This window comes from Sorex fumeus, unplaced genomic scaffold, assembly GCF_029834395.1.
Source record: "Sorex fumeus unplaced genomic scaffold, SorFum_2.1 ptg000094l, whole genome shotgun sequence".
Taxonomy (NCBI): domain Eukaryota; kingdom Metazoa; phylum Chordata; class Mammalia; order Eulipotyphla; family Soricidae; genus Sorex; species Sorex fumeus.
The window spans coordinates 1901918-1920724 of NW_026606151.1; the positions used below are offsets into that span (position 1 = coordinate 1901918).

At 45.5% G+C, this 18807-nt stretch overlaps 1 protein-coding gene and 1 pseudogene across 4 annotated transcripts in view; one reads left to right on the plus strand and one right to left on the minus strand.

Moving 5' to 3' along the window:
• The window catches only part of ANKS1A (ankyrin repeat and sterile alpha motif domain containing 1A), a 204176-nt gene that overhangs the window by 85625 nt on the left and 99744 nt on the right, over nt 1-18807 (plus strand). For all 4 annotated transcript variants that reach the window (XM_056132630.1, XM_056132632.1, XM_056132629.1 and 1 more), the window contains exons 2-3: nt 8102-8182; nt 10838-10994. In XM_056132630.1, the coding sequence (XP_055988605.1) occupies nt 8102-8182; nt 10838-10994 (238 nt within the window). The remainder of the gene's footprint in view (nt 1-8101; nt 8183-10837; nt 10995-18807) is intronic.
• Nucleotides 2104-2247, minus strand: LOC130040512 (uncharacterized; annotated as a pseudogene).

The following is an 18807-nucleotide window of genomic DNA, read 5'->3' on the forward strand; positions in this document are numbered from 1 at the left end:
CTCTAGCCCACGGTTGTCATGCAGAACGGAAGGGCTGTCGAGAGCCCCTGGAGGGGAGCATCAGATGTGGCAGGTTTTCTCATCCAAGTGCCTTTTCCCTCGCCAATCTTCAAAGCTTTTTCAAAGTAGGGGTGCGGTGAGGCACAGCACTGGCTGTGCTTCCATATTGCGCGGATGCGGTTGGGTCGCCGTGTGGCATCTTCGTCCCAGGGAGCCTATCACAGCCCAGTCTGCCAAGCTTGAAGGATTAAGTGATCGTTCAAGGGCAGACAGCTGATAAGTGGCAGAGGCAAGGTTGGATGGAAGTTAGGTCACTGGCGGCAGAGCCCAAGCTGTTTAACTGCGCCTCTGTTTATTTCTTTTCTGTGCAGTCTTGCTGTGACTTCTTTTAGACACATCAAGGTTAGTCTGATGATTTGTTTTGCCGGAACAAAGGCACCAGTGGTATTTTCTGGGAACACAATGGAGGTTCCACTTTATTTAGGAATCTCCTGAACTGTTTTTGTTTGTCTTCCTTGCTCCCTCACTCCTTGGTCTGCTTTTGTTGGGGGAACAGCTCTTCCCTACTGGCTGTTTTTTTTTTGGAAAAACCCAGCCGGGGGCTTGGGAAGAGCTGGCTGGCCTTGCAAGCCTGAGGGCAGTGGAGCTGTGCTGCTCCCCCAGGTGGGCTCAGTAGAGTGTCAGCCCGCAGGCAGCGCCACCCATATGGGACCTGTGACCTTCAGTGTTCACAAAGGGAAGGGAAGGGGAATATTTAAAAATTTCAAAATAAAATTTCTTTTGATGGTAGGGGAGGGAGGGGTGGGGGCGGGAGCGTTGAGGTCCTGGCAGTGCTCAGTGCTTGCTCCTGTCTCCATGCTCAGGGCTCACCCCTCATAGTGCTCAGGGGAACATATGGGGTGCCAGGGTTTGAACCATATTGACCATGTGCAAGCCAACCATCTTACCCCTTGAACTATTTCTCTGGCCTCTGAAAATAAAATTCTGAAAGAAAAAAAAAAACACAAAAAACAGAACCTAGTAGCAGCTGTAATAGGGAGGAAGACCTAGATTTTAAATAACTCTTTTCTTGGGTTGCCAAAAAGGAAGAAAGTTGGGTGGAGGGGGATGTTACTACCGTCCTGTTTGATGCTAAAATTGCAAGCAGAAAAATTACAGTTCTCCATTTTCACTTTGCCGTTATTTAATATCTTCTCCGTTACTCAACATTTCTAGTTGGATTCTTAGAGGAAATGCTAGAGAGAAGGGGGGTGCAGGGTGCGGGGACGGCTGCTAGTTGAAAATGCTGCGTGTTATGCAGGAAAGTTCCCTCTCTTTCTTTCTTGTCTTTTCTAATTGTTTTGACAGAGTTTTAGTGCTGGTATAGGATTTCCAAGATTGATCTGAGCTGGAGGTAAATAGTTGAAAATAACAGAGGAATTATTCAACCCTGCCTTTTTTTTGTTGTTGTTGTTGAAACCTGGGATAGTTTAAATCTGAGTGGAGGGGTTAGTTGGCACTTGGAGTCAGGTGGTTGAAGAGATCGCGGCTTCCCCTGAGTACTCGGAGCCAGCGGATCTGAGCTCTGAGCGCTTTGATCATGTTGGTATTTCCTCTTTCCCAGCCCCTGTTCGTACAGTCGAGTCCTCTTGTCATTGAGTGATGTACAGCCTGGCATTGCTTCATAGTCACTTCATCTTGCCATTGCTGTTAGAACCTGCCATCCTTGTCTGGCCAAGTGCCAAGAACTCCATAAACAGCAGTTTGGGGTCTGTGATTGATTTAACCGGTGGCTGGGAGTAAATATGATTCTTAGTATCCCCTATTTTATAGTAGAAGATCCTCTTTTGGGTTGTGGGATGACTTGAAAATAAGGATGAAAACTGTGCTTCTTAGATTCCCTCATCCATTTCCGGTCTCATTGTAATCCATTTGCTTTTTGGTTTAATGAGGCTGGAGCAATAGCATAGCTGGGTGGGTGCTCACCTTGCACGTGGCAGACCTGAGTTTAATCCCCCATCATCCCATATGTTCCCCTGAGCACTGCCAGGAGTAATTCCTGAATGTAGATCTGGTATTAACCCCTGCATTGCTGGGTATGACCTCCACCCCCCACCCACCCCCAAAACATAGATCTTTGTATCAGTAATGCAGAGACTCATTGCTGTCAGCTCCTTGTTGGGGGCAGTGGTATAGAAATCCAAGCTTGTGGAGGGTGGGGAGTGGCAGATACTACACTTGATCTTAGCCAAAAGGCCGAGAAGCAGTGGTGGGGAGAAGGCCAGAATGTACCCCCTGACCTTCTCACCAACAGTAGTGTCGGTGAACAAATAACCTCCATATCAGCGACACATATCCTCTCTTTTCCCTTCAAATTTCTCTTTAGATTCAATCTGCCTTCTACATGCTCCTGAAGGTGACCCATACCACACATATGCAGTTGTTTATGATTAACATTTCAGTGTAGTTTTCATCTCTCCCACCCCAATACATAGTCCCATTTCCCTCTTTTTGTTGTAAAAGTATTATTATTATTATTATTATTATTATTATTTTGTTTTGGGGGCCACACCAGTTGTGCTCAGGGCTTACTCCTGACTGCATTTAGGGATCACTCCTGGCGGGGCTCAGGGGACCATATATGGTACTGGAAATCAAACCTGGATCCTCTATAAGCAAGGCAATGCCCTACCCCCATACTATCTTGCCAGCCCCATAAATTCCCTTATTCTTAATATTTTGTCACATTTGCTTTCTATCATTTGCATTTCTATCTCTCCAACCCAAATACTCTTAGATTTTCTTTTCAAACTGAGCATAAAGATTGTCTTTCCCTTGACGCTAGATATCCATAAGCCAAAACAAAACAAAAAATAAATGGCAATTTAAGTGTCATATAAAATTAATTCAGGCCCTGGAGATGTGGCCCAATACTTGCCTTGCATGTGTAAGGTCCTCAACCTTACACGTGATCCTCAGCACCACCAAACATTTTTTTTTAGTTAGTAAATAAAAATTCAAGATGGAGAGAGAGCTCAAAGAATCAGCATGCATGTAGGAGGCCCAGGTTCAATCTCTGACACCATATGGTTACCCCAGTACTTCCAGGAGCAGCCTGCAGTTAAGGCACCAAGAGTGACCCCCTGCTCACTGCCAGGTGTGGCCCAACACCAAAGGGGGAAAATGAACTCAAAATAGACCATGGATTTAAATATGACATAAGAGACCGGAGAGACGGTCCTGGGGTTCAGACATTTGCCGTGCACGCTGCCAACTCTAGCCAATTCCCAGCATCACCAGGAGTGACTCCTGAGCACAGAACCAGCCTTGCCTGCTCCAGCCCCTGGAAAAGTATTATTAAAAACAATGTATAAGTATATTTTCATTCTGTTTGAAACAACATGAAAGTCCCTCTTCACATTTGTAGAGACCCCGTTAGGTATTTTCTTCCCCAGAGATTGCCGTTGTCAACTCTTAGTGAATACTCTAACAGTTTACAGGGGTGTGTGTGTGTGTGTGTGTGTGTGTGCGCGCGCGCGCGCGCGCGCGCGTACCCATGCATGCGCATATGTACAGATATATATGTGTACATACTCTGACATCTCTCTGTACCCATAGAACACTATCATCTTGGGACTCTATCAGGATATGCATGAAAAGTCTCTCTTCCTTTGTTGATGATGGTGGTTATATAATAATCTAGTTTTGGTTTCTACCTGATATTTTCACTCTTTACCAATGTGAGCGGACATTTAGGGTTAGTTTTGTTGGTTTGATTTGGTTTTTAGTCACACCTGGGTGGTCTCAGGGTTTACTCCTGGTTCTGCACTCAAGGTTCACTCCTGCTGGGCTTGGGAGGTCACATGGGGTATCAGGGATTGAACCCATACCGGCAGTATGTGAGCAAGTGCCGAACCCCTTTTCTGTTGCTCCAGTCCCTGGGCATTTAGATTTTACTGTTGTGGGAGAGGGGACTCTGAGGTGCCAGGGGGCCATTCCCAGCAATATTTGGACAAATGAGCAGAAAGTTCAATGGTAGGACCCATTGGACTGTCTGCTCAGGGCTAGCTGGGGGCCACCCTAGCTGCTCCCTCAGTAATTCTGTTAATTCTTGTAGAGTGCTGGAGGCTGGTTCTGTGGCGTGCAGTTTGAGGTCGTGTGCCCTTAACTTCCGAGTGAGCTTACTGAGCCTTAAGTTTGTTTTTTGTTGTTTTTTTTTTTTTCAAGGCTCTTTAGGAGAATGAGACCCATCATTGTTACTGGTATTTGGCATATTGGGTACACCACAGGGAGTTTGCCAGACTCTGCCGAGAGTCTTGAATATAATCTATATTTATATTGAATATAAAGAGCCTTGAATATAATCTCAGGGCTAGGATGAAGGAGACGTTACTGTGGCCTGCTCGAGGCAGTCGACGATTAACAGGATGATTTGTGATTGTGATTGTGATTGTTTTGTTTGGGGGCCACACTTCAAGGTGCTTAGGCTTTTCTCTTGGCTTTACTCCTGGTAGTCCTTGGGGGACCATAGGATGCCAGGGACCGAACCCAGGTTGGCAGCATGCAAGGCCAGTGCCCTATCCCCTATACTCTCTCCAGCCCCTGGCCCTTTAATTTTTACTCTTAGAGCGAAGTGATCCTGTGTCAGCATGGGTGTCTGTGCACATGTGCAAGTGTTTCTGTTGGGTAGTTGCCCGGAAGTCAAACTGCTGCTTCAGAGTAAAGACCTATTTTTGGTTTGGGTGGATATTGCCAAATCGTCTTCCCTAAGGAAATTCACCAATTTAAACTCATACCAGTAATATTTAAGAGTGCTTGTTTCTGCAGTATTTCTAAACACTTTATAATATAATTACCCTCATTTGTGTCAGTGTAATAGGTGAGAAGCCTTGTGTGATTATTTTAATTTGCTTTTTCTATTTTGTATCTCTTGTAGATCTGACCTTGCCTAGTGCTTGGAAGGAATTCCTTCATGTTATCAGTTACTTGATGGCAAGTTTTCATATTTTCTTGAAATCAATCTGCTTATCTATTATCTAACTATCAACAGAATTGTTTCTGTTAATTCATGTAGTTTGACACAGTTAGGTGGAACGAATTTGTGAGCTTTATCCACAGTCCTGATAAAGATTTCCTCACGAAGGACTGGGGAGATAGCTCAGAGGGCTCATATGCTGTGTCTGTGGGAGGTCTCACTTTTAATCCCTGGCACTGCATGGTCTCCCGAGCACTGCCAGGAGCGATCCCAAGCACTGCACTGGGAGCAGCCCCTGAGCAGTGCCAGGTTTCCTCATAGGATGTTTTAAATTAGTTTTTGTTTATTTTTTGTTTTTGGACCTTACCCGGCGGTGCTCAGGGGTTTCCCCAGGCGGTGCTCGTGGGGGACAATGGGGCATATAAGCAGGACCCAGGTTTGATCCTGGACCTCCTACATGCAAAGCATATGCTCCGCCTGTCCAGCGGTATATCTCTGACTCCCTCCTCAAAATCTGATGTACTTACAATTTTATTTCCTTTTTCTCCTAATATTTTATTATAATGTCTTCTGCTTTATTACATAGCAGTATAGTTGTATGTGAGAATCTGTGTATTTAGGCTATCATAATCCTTTATTGATAGATATTTGGGGGCTAGATCCACATTTTTATGTTACAAATAATGCTGCTTCCAGCATCTGAGCATCAAGATTCTGGACTCCGTGGTTTCACTGGTGATTGTTTATAATTTTAGTGTTTTGTCTGTGATTCCTAAATAGACCAAGGGGTATGCATACAACTATCCAGTGCATCAGTCCCAAACCTAACACGGATTGCTACAGTAGCCATAGGATGAGCCCCAAAATTTTTCAGTGTGTCTTATGAATTACTCATTTTCACTTGTGAAAATCCTAATACTCAAGTAGAAGCTCTCAAGCAAAAATCACCAACTTGGTCATAAAGGATATGAATAACTAGTAAAGAAGGGTTCAATATAGATAGTCTTGGGGCCCATATTTGGCAGCTATCAGGAGTCACACAGCTCAGTGCTCAGGGGACCATATAGTTCCAGGAACAACCCAGGCCACCTCTGCGCATGTGCTCGGCCCATTGAGCTATCTCTCCCACTTGAGAATGGCCCAATCATAAGAAACCTGTTGAGGGCTGGAGAGATAGCACAGCGGGTAGGGCATTTGCCTTGCACGCGGCCGACCCGGGTTCGATTCCCAGCATCCCATATGGTCCCCTGAGCACCGCCAGGAGTAACTCCTGAGTGCAGAGCCAGGAGTAACTCTTGTGCATTGCCAGGTGTGACCCAAAAAGCAAAAAAAAAAAAAAAAAAAAAAAAAAAAAAAAAAAAGAAACCTGTTGACTACAATATCAGTTGCTTAAATGTGGAATGTAGACTACCCTAACTAAATAATAGTATACATATTTTTATTTTTTGTATTTTTTATTTTTTATCGCAGTCCCATGAAACACTGTTACTGATACTTCCATGCATACATCATTTTAACACCAAACCCACCACTAGAGTGACACCTTTTCTCCAAGGTTCCAAACATCCCCTATCCACCCGTTTCCCCTCCCCAACTCTCTCCTTGAATTTTTGGCCTGCCTCTGCCTGACTTACTTCCTTCCTTCCTTCCTTCCTTCCTTCCTTCCTTCCTTCCTTCCCTCCCTCCCTCCCTCCCTCCTTCCCTCCTTCCTTCCTTCCTTCCTTCCTTCCTTCCTCCCTCCTTCCCTCCCTCCTTCCTTCTCTTCCTCCCTTCTTCCTTCCCTCCCTCTCTCCCTCTCTCCCTCCCTCTCCTCCTTCCTTCCAAAAGTCCTTACTGATTGATTATTTAATTTCAAGTTTTTTTTTCTATAGAAGACGAATTTTTACACATTTCTGTTTGTGATTAATGTTCATTTTCAAAGCTTTGTGGTCAGAGAGGATAGTTGAGATGATTTCTATCTTCTTGATTTTTTGGAAATATACTTTGTGACCCAGTATGCGGTCTGTCTTGGAGAACGTCCCTTGTACATTGGAGAAGAATGTGTACTTAGCTTTGGGGGGCTGTCGTGCCTTGTATATATCTACTGTGCCCATCTCTTTTATTTCTTCTTTCAAGGCCAATATTTCTTTGTTGAGGTTTTTTTCCTACTTGATCTCTCCAGAAGTAATAAAGGGGTATTATATTCTACTATATATAGTAGAATATATATATATATATATATATATATATCGTGTTGCTGCGAATATCTTTATGTCTGTTAACTATTTGGATGGCTCATCATTAAGTGTAACTTGATCACTTGACTTCCCATTAATTGGCTATTTGCTCGAGCGGGCGCCAGTAACGTCTCCATTTGTCCCTGTTGCGTGCTAGTGTAGCCCAATGGTATCTGTTCGTTCTAGGAATGTGAAGAGCCTCAAACCGATCGTTCATGATCTTCATCAAGATCAAGTGTAACTACATTTAGGAATATGAGTTCTTCAGGTCTTAATACATGATAGAAATCCTTTTTGGGGGGGTGTTAGGTTCACACGCATCTGTTTTTCAAGGGCTTGTTCCAAGCTCTGTGCTTGGTGTTTACTCATGGAGGGTCACAGGGGGCCATGTGAGCTACCACAGATTGAACCTGGGTCAGCTGCATGCAGACCTTGTCTGTTATACTCTCTCCGTCACCCAGGGTAGTGCTTTAACGGTTCTTTAAAAAGTTCTGACCAATGCAGTAAGTCACAAAACTTAACTGCATTGGGCAGCAATAAGAATTAAGAAATGAGGGCTTTTTTTTTTGTGGGGGGGGGGGGATGTCACACTATCGCTCCAGCGTAATGTTTGGTGATATTTTTTGATGACCTTTGAATGAGCTGTTTGCTCAGTCCCAGGAGTTTTATGAGGCACAAGTCCCAGATGTTGTGAATAGAGTCACAGAGGAGAAGGGACAGAAGCAGCGTGTCCGTGATGACCGTGGCTTGACATTTGGTTTCCTGTTCATGAATATCATGTCCTCTCGACACTGTGCATTTCTGGAATAAACCGCGGCTTTCCTTTGTCAGAATTTGTGACAATAACGAGTTTGGCTAAACATAGCCCAGAATCCTCCAGCAACTCGCTGTCTCAATTTGGTGTGTGACCTGAGTCTTTTTCTCCCTGCAGCATCTGGAGGGGGCCGAATGTGAACTGCGTTGACAGCACTGGCTACACACCTCTGCACCACGCTGCTCTCAACGGCCATAAGTAAGTATCCTGTACTCCTGCCCCGCGCTGCCCGCCCAGGCTGTTCTTCTGCTTTACGTCTTTTACAGGCTGTGTAAGCTTTGGCACAGAGGAATTGAGAAAAACAACATGAGTTATGAGAAATATGGCCACGCTCATGCTTCCACTAAAATTTTTATCACTTTGTTCTTTTTTTTTTTTTTCTGGTGGGGTCCAGGGGTGGCACACCCAGCTCCGCTTAGGATCTCTCCTGGCGGGGTTTTGGGTCCATATGTGATGCCAGGGATTGAACTCAGGTCCGCTGTGTGCAAGGCAAGCACCCTACCTGCTGTGTTGTTATTCTGCCTCTCACTTTCACTTTTGATTGCCATTCTTTTCTCATATAAAATTATTCTTGTGAACAGTAGGAACTCTGTGTGTGTGTGTGTCTTTTGGACCATACCAGTGGTGCTCTGGACTGTGTGCTCAAGGATCACTCTTTGTGTGTATGCTCTGGGGCCGACCATATGCAGTGCCAGTGACTGAGCCTGGGTCGGTCATGTGCAAGGCAAGCACCCTATTTCAATTCCCAACAAGAACAGTTTTTTTAAAACCAGAGCTACACCCAGCAGTGGTGTAAGGTCCAAGGCCACTCACGGCAGAACCAGACCCAGTGCAGGCTAGTGGTGCCGTTGGACCCACACCTGGCAGTTGGAACCACACCAAGGCCATCCTCAGAAGTGCTTAGACACCGGCAGGATCACGCCCAGTGGTGCCGGGTGGGGGGGGGGGGGATGGACTGTCAGGGATTGGACCTGGGGTCTTATGCACGTGCTTCCGCCCTTTGAGCTGTCTCCCTGACCCAGGAGACCCCCTCCTTCCCTCCCTTCCTCCCTTCCTCCCTCCTCCCTCCCTCCCTTCCTTCCTTCCTTTCTTCCATCCTTCCTCCCTCCCTCCCTCCCTCCCTCCCTTCTTTCCTTCCTGACTTCTTTCCTTCCTTCTTTCCTTCCTTTTGAATCATAGTGAGATAAACAGTTGCAAAGTTGTTCATGATTGAAATTGAGTTTCAGTCATAGAATGTTCCAACACCCTTCCCTTCACCAGTATGCATTTCCCACCACCAATGTTCCCAGTTTCCCTCCTGCCCCACTTCCTATTTGCAACCCCCCCCCCCAGCCCCAACTTGCCTCTATGGCAGATAATTTTCTTCTCCCTCCCTCCCTCCCTCCCCCCCATCCCCTTTCCTGGGCATTATGGTTCGCAGTACAGAGACCCATTTTTAAGGGGAAGGCATGTCCACATACCATGGCCTACTTAACTCTGTAGTGTAAAGAGGTTATTAGGAAGCTGGTGGGATTTGTGTGTAGTTTTCTGAAGAGGGTGTGCTCTGGGAGGATTTGAGAGAGAAAGGCATGGGTTTAAATGATTTGATAACCAAAGAGGCAGCCGCTCTTTAGGTGAGGGACCTGTGATAGGTAAGTGGAAGGAGAATTGTGGTTTTGGATGGCAAGGGATACATTTTCCAGAATATTGAAGAGTGGAAAGCAGAGTAAGGAGAGCGTGTGTGTGTGTGGGGGGGGGGGGGGGGGGGGGGAATTGAGAAGTTGGAGGATAATGCTCAGTTTTGAGGAGGAGTTCGTGGAAACATTGTAGAAAGTTTCTTCCAGAGCTGAGCCCTATGCAGGGCCCTCACCATCTCAGGTATTGTATCACTTGTATAATATTTGTTCCAGCCTAAAAATTCCAAGGCCAGAAAGATCCATGGTGGCTCCCTTCATTTGAACTTCTCTTACAGGGGGGATTGGTTTGTTTTTGTTTGGGGGCTATACCTGGCTTGCTCAGCACTCAGAGATCACTCCTGGTGAGGTTCAGGGGGTCGTATGTGGTATCAGAGATTGAACCCAGGTCAGCTGCATGCAAGGCCCTACCCGCTGGACTGTCTCTTCATCCCCATGTGATCCTTATGTCTTTGACAGCCAGTTTAGGCCACAGTAGCAGGAGGCCCCTCCTTAAATGGGGTGGCCTGCATTACCACATCACTCATGAATAATTCATAAGTGAGTATGGATGCCCTCCTCCCTGATTAAACACTGAGGCAACCCGAATTAAAGCAAGTCTTCAGCAACTGTGGCCTGTTAGCCAGGTCCATCTCCGGTTCTGATTGTATTTACAGTCGGGCTTTTCTTTGCCCTCGTGTGCATAGTAATAATCACACACTTGTACCTGCTTAGTGAGCGGTGCCACTGAGCAGACAGCGCGAAGGCTTCCGGATGGATCAAATGATACCACGTGTGTCTGGCTTCTATGTGCCGCAACTGTAATTCTGTAACTAGACCTGCAGTTGCCACATCACCAAGTGCCCTGAAACATGGGGTGACTCTGTCTTGCGAGACTCCTCGTTTGTAAATTCTATCCCTGAACGCCATCAAACACCGCAAACAAGGCAGCATCGGCAAGGTTTTAGATACGGGGACCAGACATCCTCAGAGGAGTGAAAGCTCAGTGGCTCACCTGGGAGGCTGAGATAAGGAAGGAGGTGACACGTCAGGTGGGCGTGTGGCCCACTGAGGTGAGCTCACGGAGAGATAGGGGCCCACAGAGGTCACATCTGTGCTGACTCCACGCCATCCAAGCGGGCGAGTGGCTGCGCGACGTCCCCGAGGCTCTGTCAACTCACGATTGATTCTTGCCTTCCAGGGATGTGGTTGAGGTTCTCCTGAGGAACGACGCGCTGACCAACGTGGCGGACTCGAAAGGCTGCTACCCGCTGCACTTGGCCGCATGGAAAGGGGACGCGCAGATCGTGCGACTGCTCATCCATCAAGGGCCCTCACACACCCGCGTCAATGAGCAGGTCTGAAGGGAAGGGCGCCATGGTCCCCCAGGCTGCCCCCTCTCACCCTCGCCCCCTACCCCTGACGCCCCTCTTCCCAGTGATGCTCCCCTTAGCACAGAGGAAACCTGGGAGGATGATTGGAGCCTCGCAGCTTCTAGAACAGTAAGACTTCAGGCGCACAGTTTGAACACTTTGCAAAACCAGCAGCGTAGTTTCAAATTCCATTCAAACGGGTGGCCGGTGGTAGTTGTTGGGTGCACAGCAGGATTGGAGTTGAACTTGTGAGCCAAAGGCCCCCCACAGTGTGTGGGCGCCCTGGGGGACTCCCGCTGTTGCTTCACTTGCCTCCCAGCAGTGGGAGCAAGGTGTGCGCAAAAAAAGAAAAAAAAAAAGACTCACAGAAAATATGTGTGAATGGAGGTTAGAGCACTGGAGGTTTCTATGACATCATCCAATCTTCATTCAAGAGCGGGCATGCTTCGGCAGTGGAGAGACAGTCTTAGAAAATAAAGGCAATGTTGAACAGAAATACCTTCCAGTGGCCTTTGAGTAAGCGACAAGTCTTCTATGGTACATTCTTTAAAATGCACTTGTTTGGGAAAAAGTTCCACCTGAAGGTTCAGGTTATAGACAAGCCTCTGATCAAGAACATCCCCTGTAGTTTGGGTCTGAGAGAAGTTGGGCTTTCCCTTGATAACAGGCCATTCCCCCGTTTTCTCCTCTGTTCTGAATTGAAGCAGCCACTTTTTTTTTTTTTTTTTTTTTTTTTGCTCAGTAGCTGGAAAGAGAGATGTGAATTTCAGTAAGCTGGAACTGTTTTCCTAATGACTTTGCTGAGGGAAGATTGTAAATTATTTATAGAATTAGATCAAGGTTATTCCTAAAAGAAAAAAAAACTAGGAAATTTATTCTGGGGAGTTGATCTGTCAACAAAACCCAAGTAATGTCTCAGCAGGCTGTTAAGTGCCTGACTTGGAGTCAGGGAAGGACAGCTGCACTCGGAGATGGGAGAGAAGTCCAGCCGCACCTCCAGATCTCTCAGGAGGAGATGGTCGATGCTTGGCTGCGAATTAGCTTCCTCTTCCCTTTTGGGTAGTATTTTCTGCATAGCTGAGCAACAGACATTTATGAGCCGACCATGAGGCCCTTTGTTTTATAACACAGAAATGAAAATTCTCTCTTTGGAATGGCCTCTTCAGAAATCAAATGCAATTTTATTCCTCGTGGCTAAATTGGTTAACTTTTCTCTCGAGGAAACAATGAGGATATTTGCTTTTAACTAATATTCCTTCACATTGAAAAACTAATCACCTGTTAAAAACCTTGCCATTCCGGGAATTTTCAGCAACCATTTCTAATTCTGTTTTTGCTCACTCTTGCCTTATAACACAGCTGCTGGGATTTTTGAGCCACTTAGGAGTGCTTGAGCTTGCCCTGCTCACTGCCAACCTCCCACCTGGATTTTCCACTGACAGGCAGGACACCAGCTCCATGTCCCTCCCGAGAATCTGGCAGGCAGGTGGGTGGGGCGGGGCCACAGCAGGATGTCTGCTGCTCTAGCTTCAAGGGCCTAATGGAGGTGTAGGCAGTAGTGACAAGCACCCCTTTGGTTTATTAGAAGGCATCCGTGTGGTTTCAGCCTGGATTGAGGGGTGACAAGGGCTGTGCCCTGCAGGTTGTCTTTTTCATGAACTTCCTTTTGAAGGAAGGCAAATCCAGGTTATTCTAATGTTGAGCCCCATGGGGCTATGCATTGCTTTGATATATTTCATCCATTTTATCATCACATTTTCTTCTCCTCTCCTTTTTGTAGAATGCTCTTGAGATCAAAGAACTCAAAAAGTACGGCCCCTTTGACCCTTATATCAATGCCAAGGTGTGTACTTTGCTGTCAGGGTTTCTCTGCATCATTTCTCCAAGCTGCGCTTCTCTGGGTCCTTGCTGACATCCTTCCAATCTCACCTACTCGGGCTCCTTCTTGTCGCCCTAACTGCTGCCGCTTTAGCCCATCTGCTTTTGGCTCGTCTGGGAACGGGAAAATCAGGGTTTGGTTTTGTCCTTAAATATCGCTATTGATTCTTGAAAGGCTGGGTCCTTTTCTGGGAATATTTGGAAATCTTAGATTTGGCAGAAGAGAAATCAAAGGACACGTTATATGCATAATCATTGATTGTGATTTCTGAAGTCATTTAAAGTGTAGAAATAGAAGTGTGACAGAAATGAGGTTAAGCTTGTTTGCTTTTAACCAAGTGCAAAATGATTTAATTATGCTCCCTGGCTACTTTGATGTTTTAATCTCAATTTCTTCTGAAGTGGACTCTTGATTTTTATTAACTGGTGAAGTACAGGGGAAAGAGCTGGGAAACTCTTTCATTCTTCAGAGTTGTTGCTTGTGGCTCCTTGCGTCTGTGCATCTTTCTGGGGCCTTAAAGCATCACCTCTGCTCCATAACCCATAGGTCCTCTTTTTATTCGGTCACTCTTGACCCTGCAGGGCTCAGCCATGGAAAATTCTGTTTTAGGAATTAGACATTTGCCTTGAATCTTCTTCTGAGGCTTAGACCAGAAATGACCTGATAGGTCTGATGAACAGCCCAGCCTGTCACCAGCCACAGGGGGAGGCAGTTCGTGGGCTGGGGGCGGTGGGCGCCTCTTTACCCAGAGTGCTCACCTGTTATTTTTGATAGTTTTTATTCACTTGGGTGAGCTTTGCTTTTTGGCAACAGTCTGGAATTTGGTTAAGACACACTTTTTATTCGGATTAGCTACTTTTCACTTGTTCTGAAAATACCCTCAGGGAAAGAAAACCTATACTTCTGCATGATTCGGTACTCAAGACAGTTTATATTTTTCTTTGAGAAATGTGTAACAAATGAAGCTTCTTATAAATCTAGACCTAGCCCGGCCCTGTGGTAGATTCAGCCATGGGCGTTAGTGAGGTAGCAGCCAAACACGCAGCAGGTAGGACAGGTACATTAGCTTTTATCTTGATCCCTTCTTAAATTCTGTTTTCTAATCTTCAGAATGGGAAGAGACCAGGTCTTCTCTTTCTTCTGGTTTTGAAAATGGGATAATCTGAGTGGGAAACTCTCACAAAAGTCTTTCAGTTTTGAATTTGAATTCTCAGCCCAAGTTTGAATTCTCAGCTGCCACACAGTGAATTGTGCAGATGAACAAGCCACTTCATTTTCCTGAGTCTCAGTTTCTTCATTATAAAAAGATATATATGATCCTACTTGCTGGGTTGTTTTGGAGTTGAAAAGAAGATGTTATACAGGGACTGGAGCTATAGTACCGCAGGTGGGGCATTTGCCTTCCGCACGACTGACTTGGGTTCAATCCCTGGCATCCCATATGGCCGCCACAGGATCCCCAGAAGTAATTCCTGAGTGCAGAGCCAGGAGGAACCCCTGAGTATTGCTGGATGTGGCCCAAAAACAGAAAAAAAAAGATAATGTACATAAAGTAAATATATTTGGCAACTAGTAATATTTGATCTGGCAACTAATAATACCTAATTTACAAAAAATGTACAAGGTAGTATTTGTGAAGCTGCAGTTTGGAATTGTACTTAGTGGGTGGAGCTTAATAAAGCATTGTTTAATTAGTCTGTTCAGTGTTTTTTTTGGGGGGGAAGCACCTTTAAATCACTGCTACCCCCTTCTGGTTTAGTTAGCATATAAAAATCTCAGTGTCATAAGTTGAACTAATAGGTTTGTTTTGGGGAAGACCTGTTTTTCTAAAGCCTTCAGTATTAGAGCTAGAAGGGACTAGGAAGTCTCCAGACCAGCGTTTCTCAGTCTTTGCCCGTCCTGTGGCCTTGCTTCTTTCTGGCAACCTCCCCAAACTATAGGTTGCCTCCCTAATCTTGTGCTCTTGCCCGCATGGAACATCCTGGACATATGGACGCCAGTCGGGAAATGCTGATGTCAATCAGTTGTCTCCACTTGCTGTTGAGCTGACAACTCATCAGAAACACCTAGCAGTTTCTTATTAAACACACATTATTTTTTCTTATTAAATACAACCCATTTTTAAAAGGAGTTGCAGGGGTTGAAAGGATAGTACTATAGTAAGGTGTTTGTCTTGCTGGATTCAGTTCCTGGCGCCGCATATGGTCCCCCAGAACTGCCAGGAGTCACCTTTGAGCACAGAGCCAGGAGTAAGCCCTGAGAACAGCTGGGTGTGGCCCAAAATGTAAAATGGAAAGGGGTGTGGTGGTAGTTTCCAGGTACAAGACCCTCTGTTTGATCCTTGGCCCAATAAATACATAAAGCTTCCAGTTTACAAAAAAAAATATTGGAATAATTCATTAAAATGCAGTAAATTCCCTGATCCTTTTTGTTATTGTTTTGGTCTTTTTGGTGTTGGTGCTTAGGGCTTAATCCTGGCTCTGTACTTAGAAATCACTCCTGACAGGCTCAGAGCACTGTATGGGGTGCCAGGAATCAAACCCGGGTCTGCAGCATGTAAAGTGCCCTCGCTGCTACCTGCTGTGCTCTCTCAGGGTCCATAAATTCCCTGATTCTTGACATTTTGTCACATTTGCCTTCTATCATGTAATTGTTACAGTTGATATTCAGTTTTTGAGATTAAGCCATGGGTGTCATGACTTTTAAACCCCAGTACTTAGAGGTGTCCCTCCTAAGGACAAGAACATTTGCTTGTGTAACAGATGATCAGCACTGACATGATACTGATAGTTAATATATATAAAATTCCTATTCAAATTTCAGCACTTTGTCACAGTGTCTTTTACTTATTTATTTATTTTTTTGGGTCACACCCGGCAATGCACAGGGGTCACTCCTGGCTCTGCTCTCAGGAATTACCCCTGGCGGTGCTCAGGGGACCATATGGGATGCTGGGAATCAAACCCGGGTTGACTGCATGCAAGGCAAACACCCTACCCGCTGTGCTATCGCTCCAGCCCCTGTCACAGTGTTTTTTAGAACAATTTTTTTTTTCTGGTCAAGAATCTGATTGAGGACTAACCAACCTGGAGCAATTCCTCAGCATTTCTTAATCTTTTATGGCATCGCCATTTCTGAAAAGTGTAGGCAAGTGGTCCTGAGGACTGCCTTTCCACTGCAGTTTGCTCTTTCCATCCTGGTTACGCGCAGTGGTGAGCTGTAGGCAGGAAGGCCACAAAAGCTTTTCGAGTGCATCGCTTCACAGGTACATGAGGTCACTTTCTCTCAGTCTTGCTGATCAGTAAGGGGTTAATTTGGTGCCTCCATTGTTGGTAAGGTTTTTAATAATTGTTTTTTTCTGGACTTTGTCCTCTGATCTGCTATCTTGGTAAGTCTGGGGAACCTGGATTTAGGATTTATTACTTTTAGGTTCCCAGGTAATTCTGAAATGAGGTCAGAGAACCACTGATCTCGTAGAATCCTCTCTTTCTCTCTCTGTCTCTGTCTGTCTCTGTTTCTCTCTCTCTCTCTCTCTCTCTCTCTCTCTCTCTCTCTCTCTCTCTCTCTCTCCCCTCCTACCTCCTCACTCTTCTCCTCCTGAAAGTGGACCTTGCCCTTATTTTGTTTCTTTTTCCTAGTGACAAATAGAATTACTGCTTAGCAGCCTCTCCTTGGAGTCCATGGAATTTTTGTTTCCTAATGCTCAGTGGTTGTCTCTCATCCCAGATCTTCCATCTTTCGGCCAGGGTTCTGCCTTCCAGAGCCTCACAGAATAGTAACTCTCCTTCTTGGGATGGACTGATTCTCATGTTTCTCCATTGTCTTCTAATCCCATTAGAATTGCCTGATTATTACAATTTTGCTATGTTTCTTGGTCTTTCCCATTATTTGTACAGCAAACTGGAGCCCAGCTATCCCTAAGGTAGTGGTCAGTAGTGGACAGGAAAGCAGTTGGGCAGTAATCTAAGCATTGGGAGGCAGTGGCCATTTATGCATATATGTATATGTACCTGTAAATACACATATACACACAAATATGCATGTACATATACTCTGTAAACACCATGAGTTTACATTGAATGTAACCCCAGAAACAAAGGATGCAGGGATAATTTTCTTCATAGGTGTGTTACCCTTGACGAAGAAAGATAAAAGTGAGTCTCAAGATGGGCAGAAATGAAAGGTTTGTGCCAAGACTTTGGGGAAAGTTGGACAATAGAATCTTATCCAAGATTATATCGTACATGATTACAGTATTATGTTTCTCATTGTAGTCAGATGAATCTTGAGGTGCTCTGAGCATCGATGGCATGATAGCATGATTTGGAAGGTGTGAAAGAGAAGGATTCCATGCCCTTCTTGGAATCCTTCACTTTCTCAGGAACCCATACGCAGACACTTCCCGACCCTGTTGTCATACTCAGAGGGAAAACGGAGTCAGGAGATGTGGTCACCACAAACAGAAACTCCAGTCAGAGCCAGGGAAGTAATACAGTAGGTATGGTGCTTGTTTTGCATGTGGCAGACCTGGGTTTGATCCCCAGTACCCCATATTTTCTCCTGGGCCCCACTGGGAGTGATCCCTGAGCACAGAGCCAGGAGTAAAGCCATGAGCACCATCTGGTGTGGCCCCAAAACCGAACATAGGATTATTATAATTACAGCCACGTCTAGTAAGAGTGAAACATTGGGAGCTGCTTCCTACACCGTGGAAAATATTCAGTAAAGAGGTGGTCAGCCATTTTTTCACATTGGCAGGAGATTTGCTTGGTAATGAGCAAGACCTTGTCTTTAACATAGCAACTCGGTAGTGGCAAATTGAATTTCCATAAAACAGAAAAAAAAACAAAAACAAGACCTTTCTCTCATCCACCTGAATATTTTTATTATAGTTCTTCAAGCTCTAGTAATTTTTTTCCCTACAAAATAGAAGACATCGGAGCTGGAGCGATAGCATAGCAGGTAGAGCATTTGCCTTGCACGAGGCTCAACCCGGGTTCGATTCCCAGCATCCCATATGGTCCCCCGAGCACTGCCAGGAGTAATTCCTGAGTGCAGAGCTAGGAGTAATCTCTGTGCATTGCCAGGCGTGACCCAAAAGAAAAAAAAAAAAAGATATCTTACTGTGATTCTTCGGGCTGGAGTGATAGCACAGCGGGTAGGGCGTTTGCCTTGCACGCAGCCAACATGGCCGACCCGAGTTCGATTCCTCCGCCCCTCTCGGAGAGCCAAGCTACCGAGAGTATCTCGTCCGCACGGCAGAGCCTGGCAAGCTACCCGTGATGTATTCAATATGCCAATCACAGTAACAACAAGTCTCACGATGGAGACGTTACTGGGCCCGCTTGAGCAAATCGATGAACAATGGGAGGACCATGATTGGACCGGACCGTGATTGTGATTCTTGGGAAACAGGTTGGGTGTAAAGAATAGTGTCTGCTTCAGAGTAAATGAAATTTTGGGGATTGAAATTTTTGTAAGAATATGCAGACCCATGCCAAAGCGTGTAGGTCATTTGCCTTTCACGCTGTCTTCCTGGGTTCAATCCCTGGCATCCAGTATGGTCCTCCGAGCGTGGCCTGAGCACAGAGCCAGGAGTGAGCCCTGAGCTTTGCCAGGTGTGGCCCCTAAATAGACAAATACAAAACAAAACAAAACAATATTCAGACTTTCTGTTCGAGTGATTAGTATAGTGGGTAGGGTGCTTGCCTTGCATGCAACGGACCTGAGTTAGATCCCTGGCACTCCCTATGGTTCTTTTTTTTTTCTTTTCTTTTTTTTAAATTCTTTTTTGGTCACACCCAGTAATGCTCAGGGGCTATCCTGGCTCTGTATTCAGGAATTATTCCTGACAGTGCTTGGGGGGATCATATGGGATGCAGGGATCGAACCCAGCTCCTCTGTGTGCAAGGCAAACAC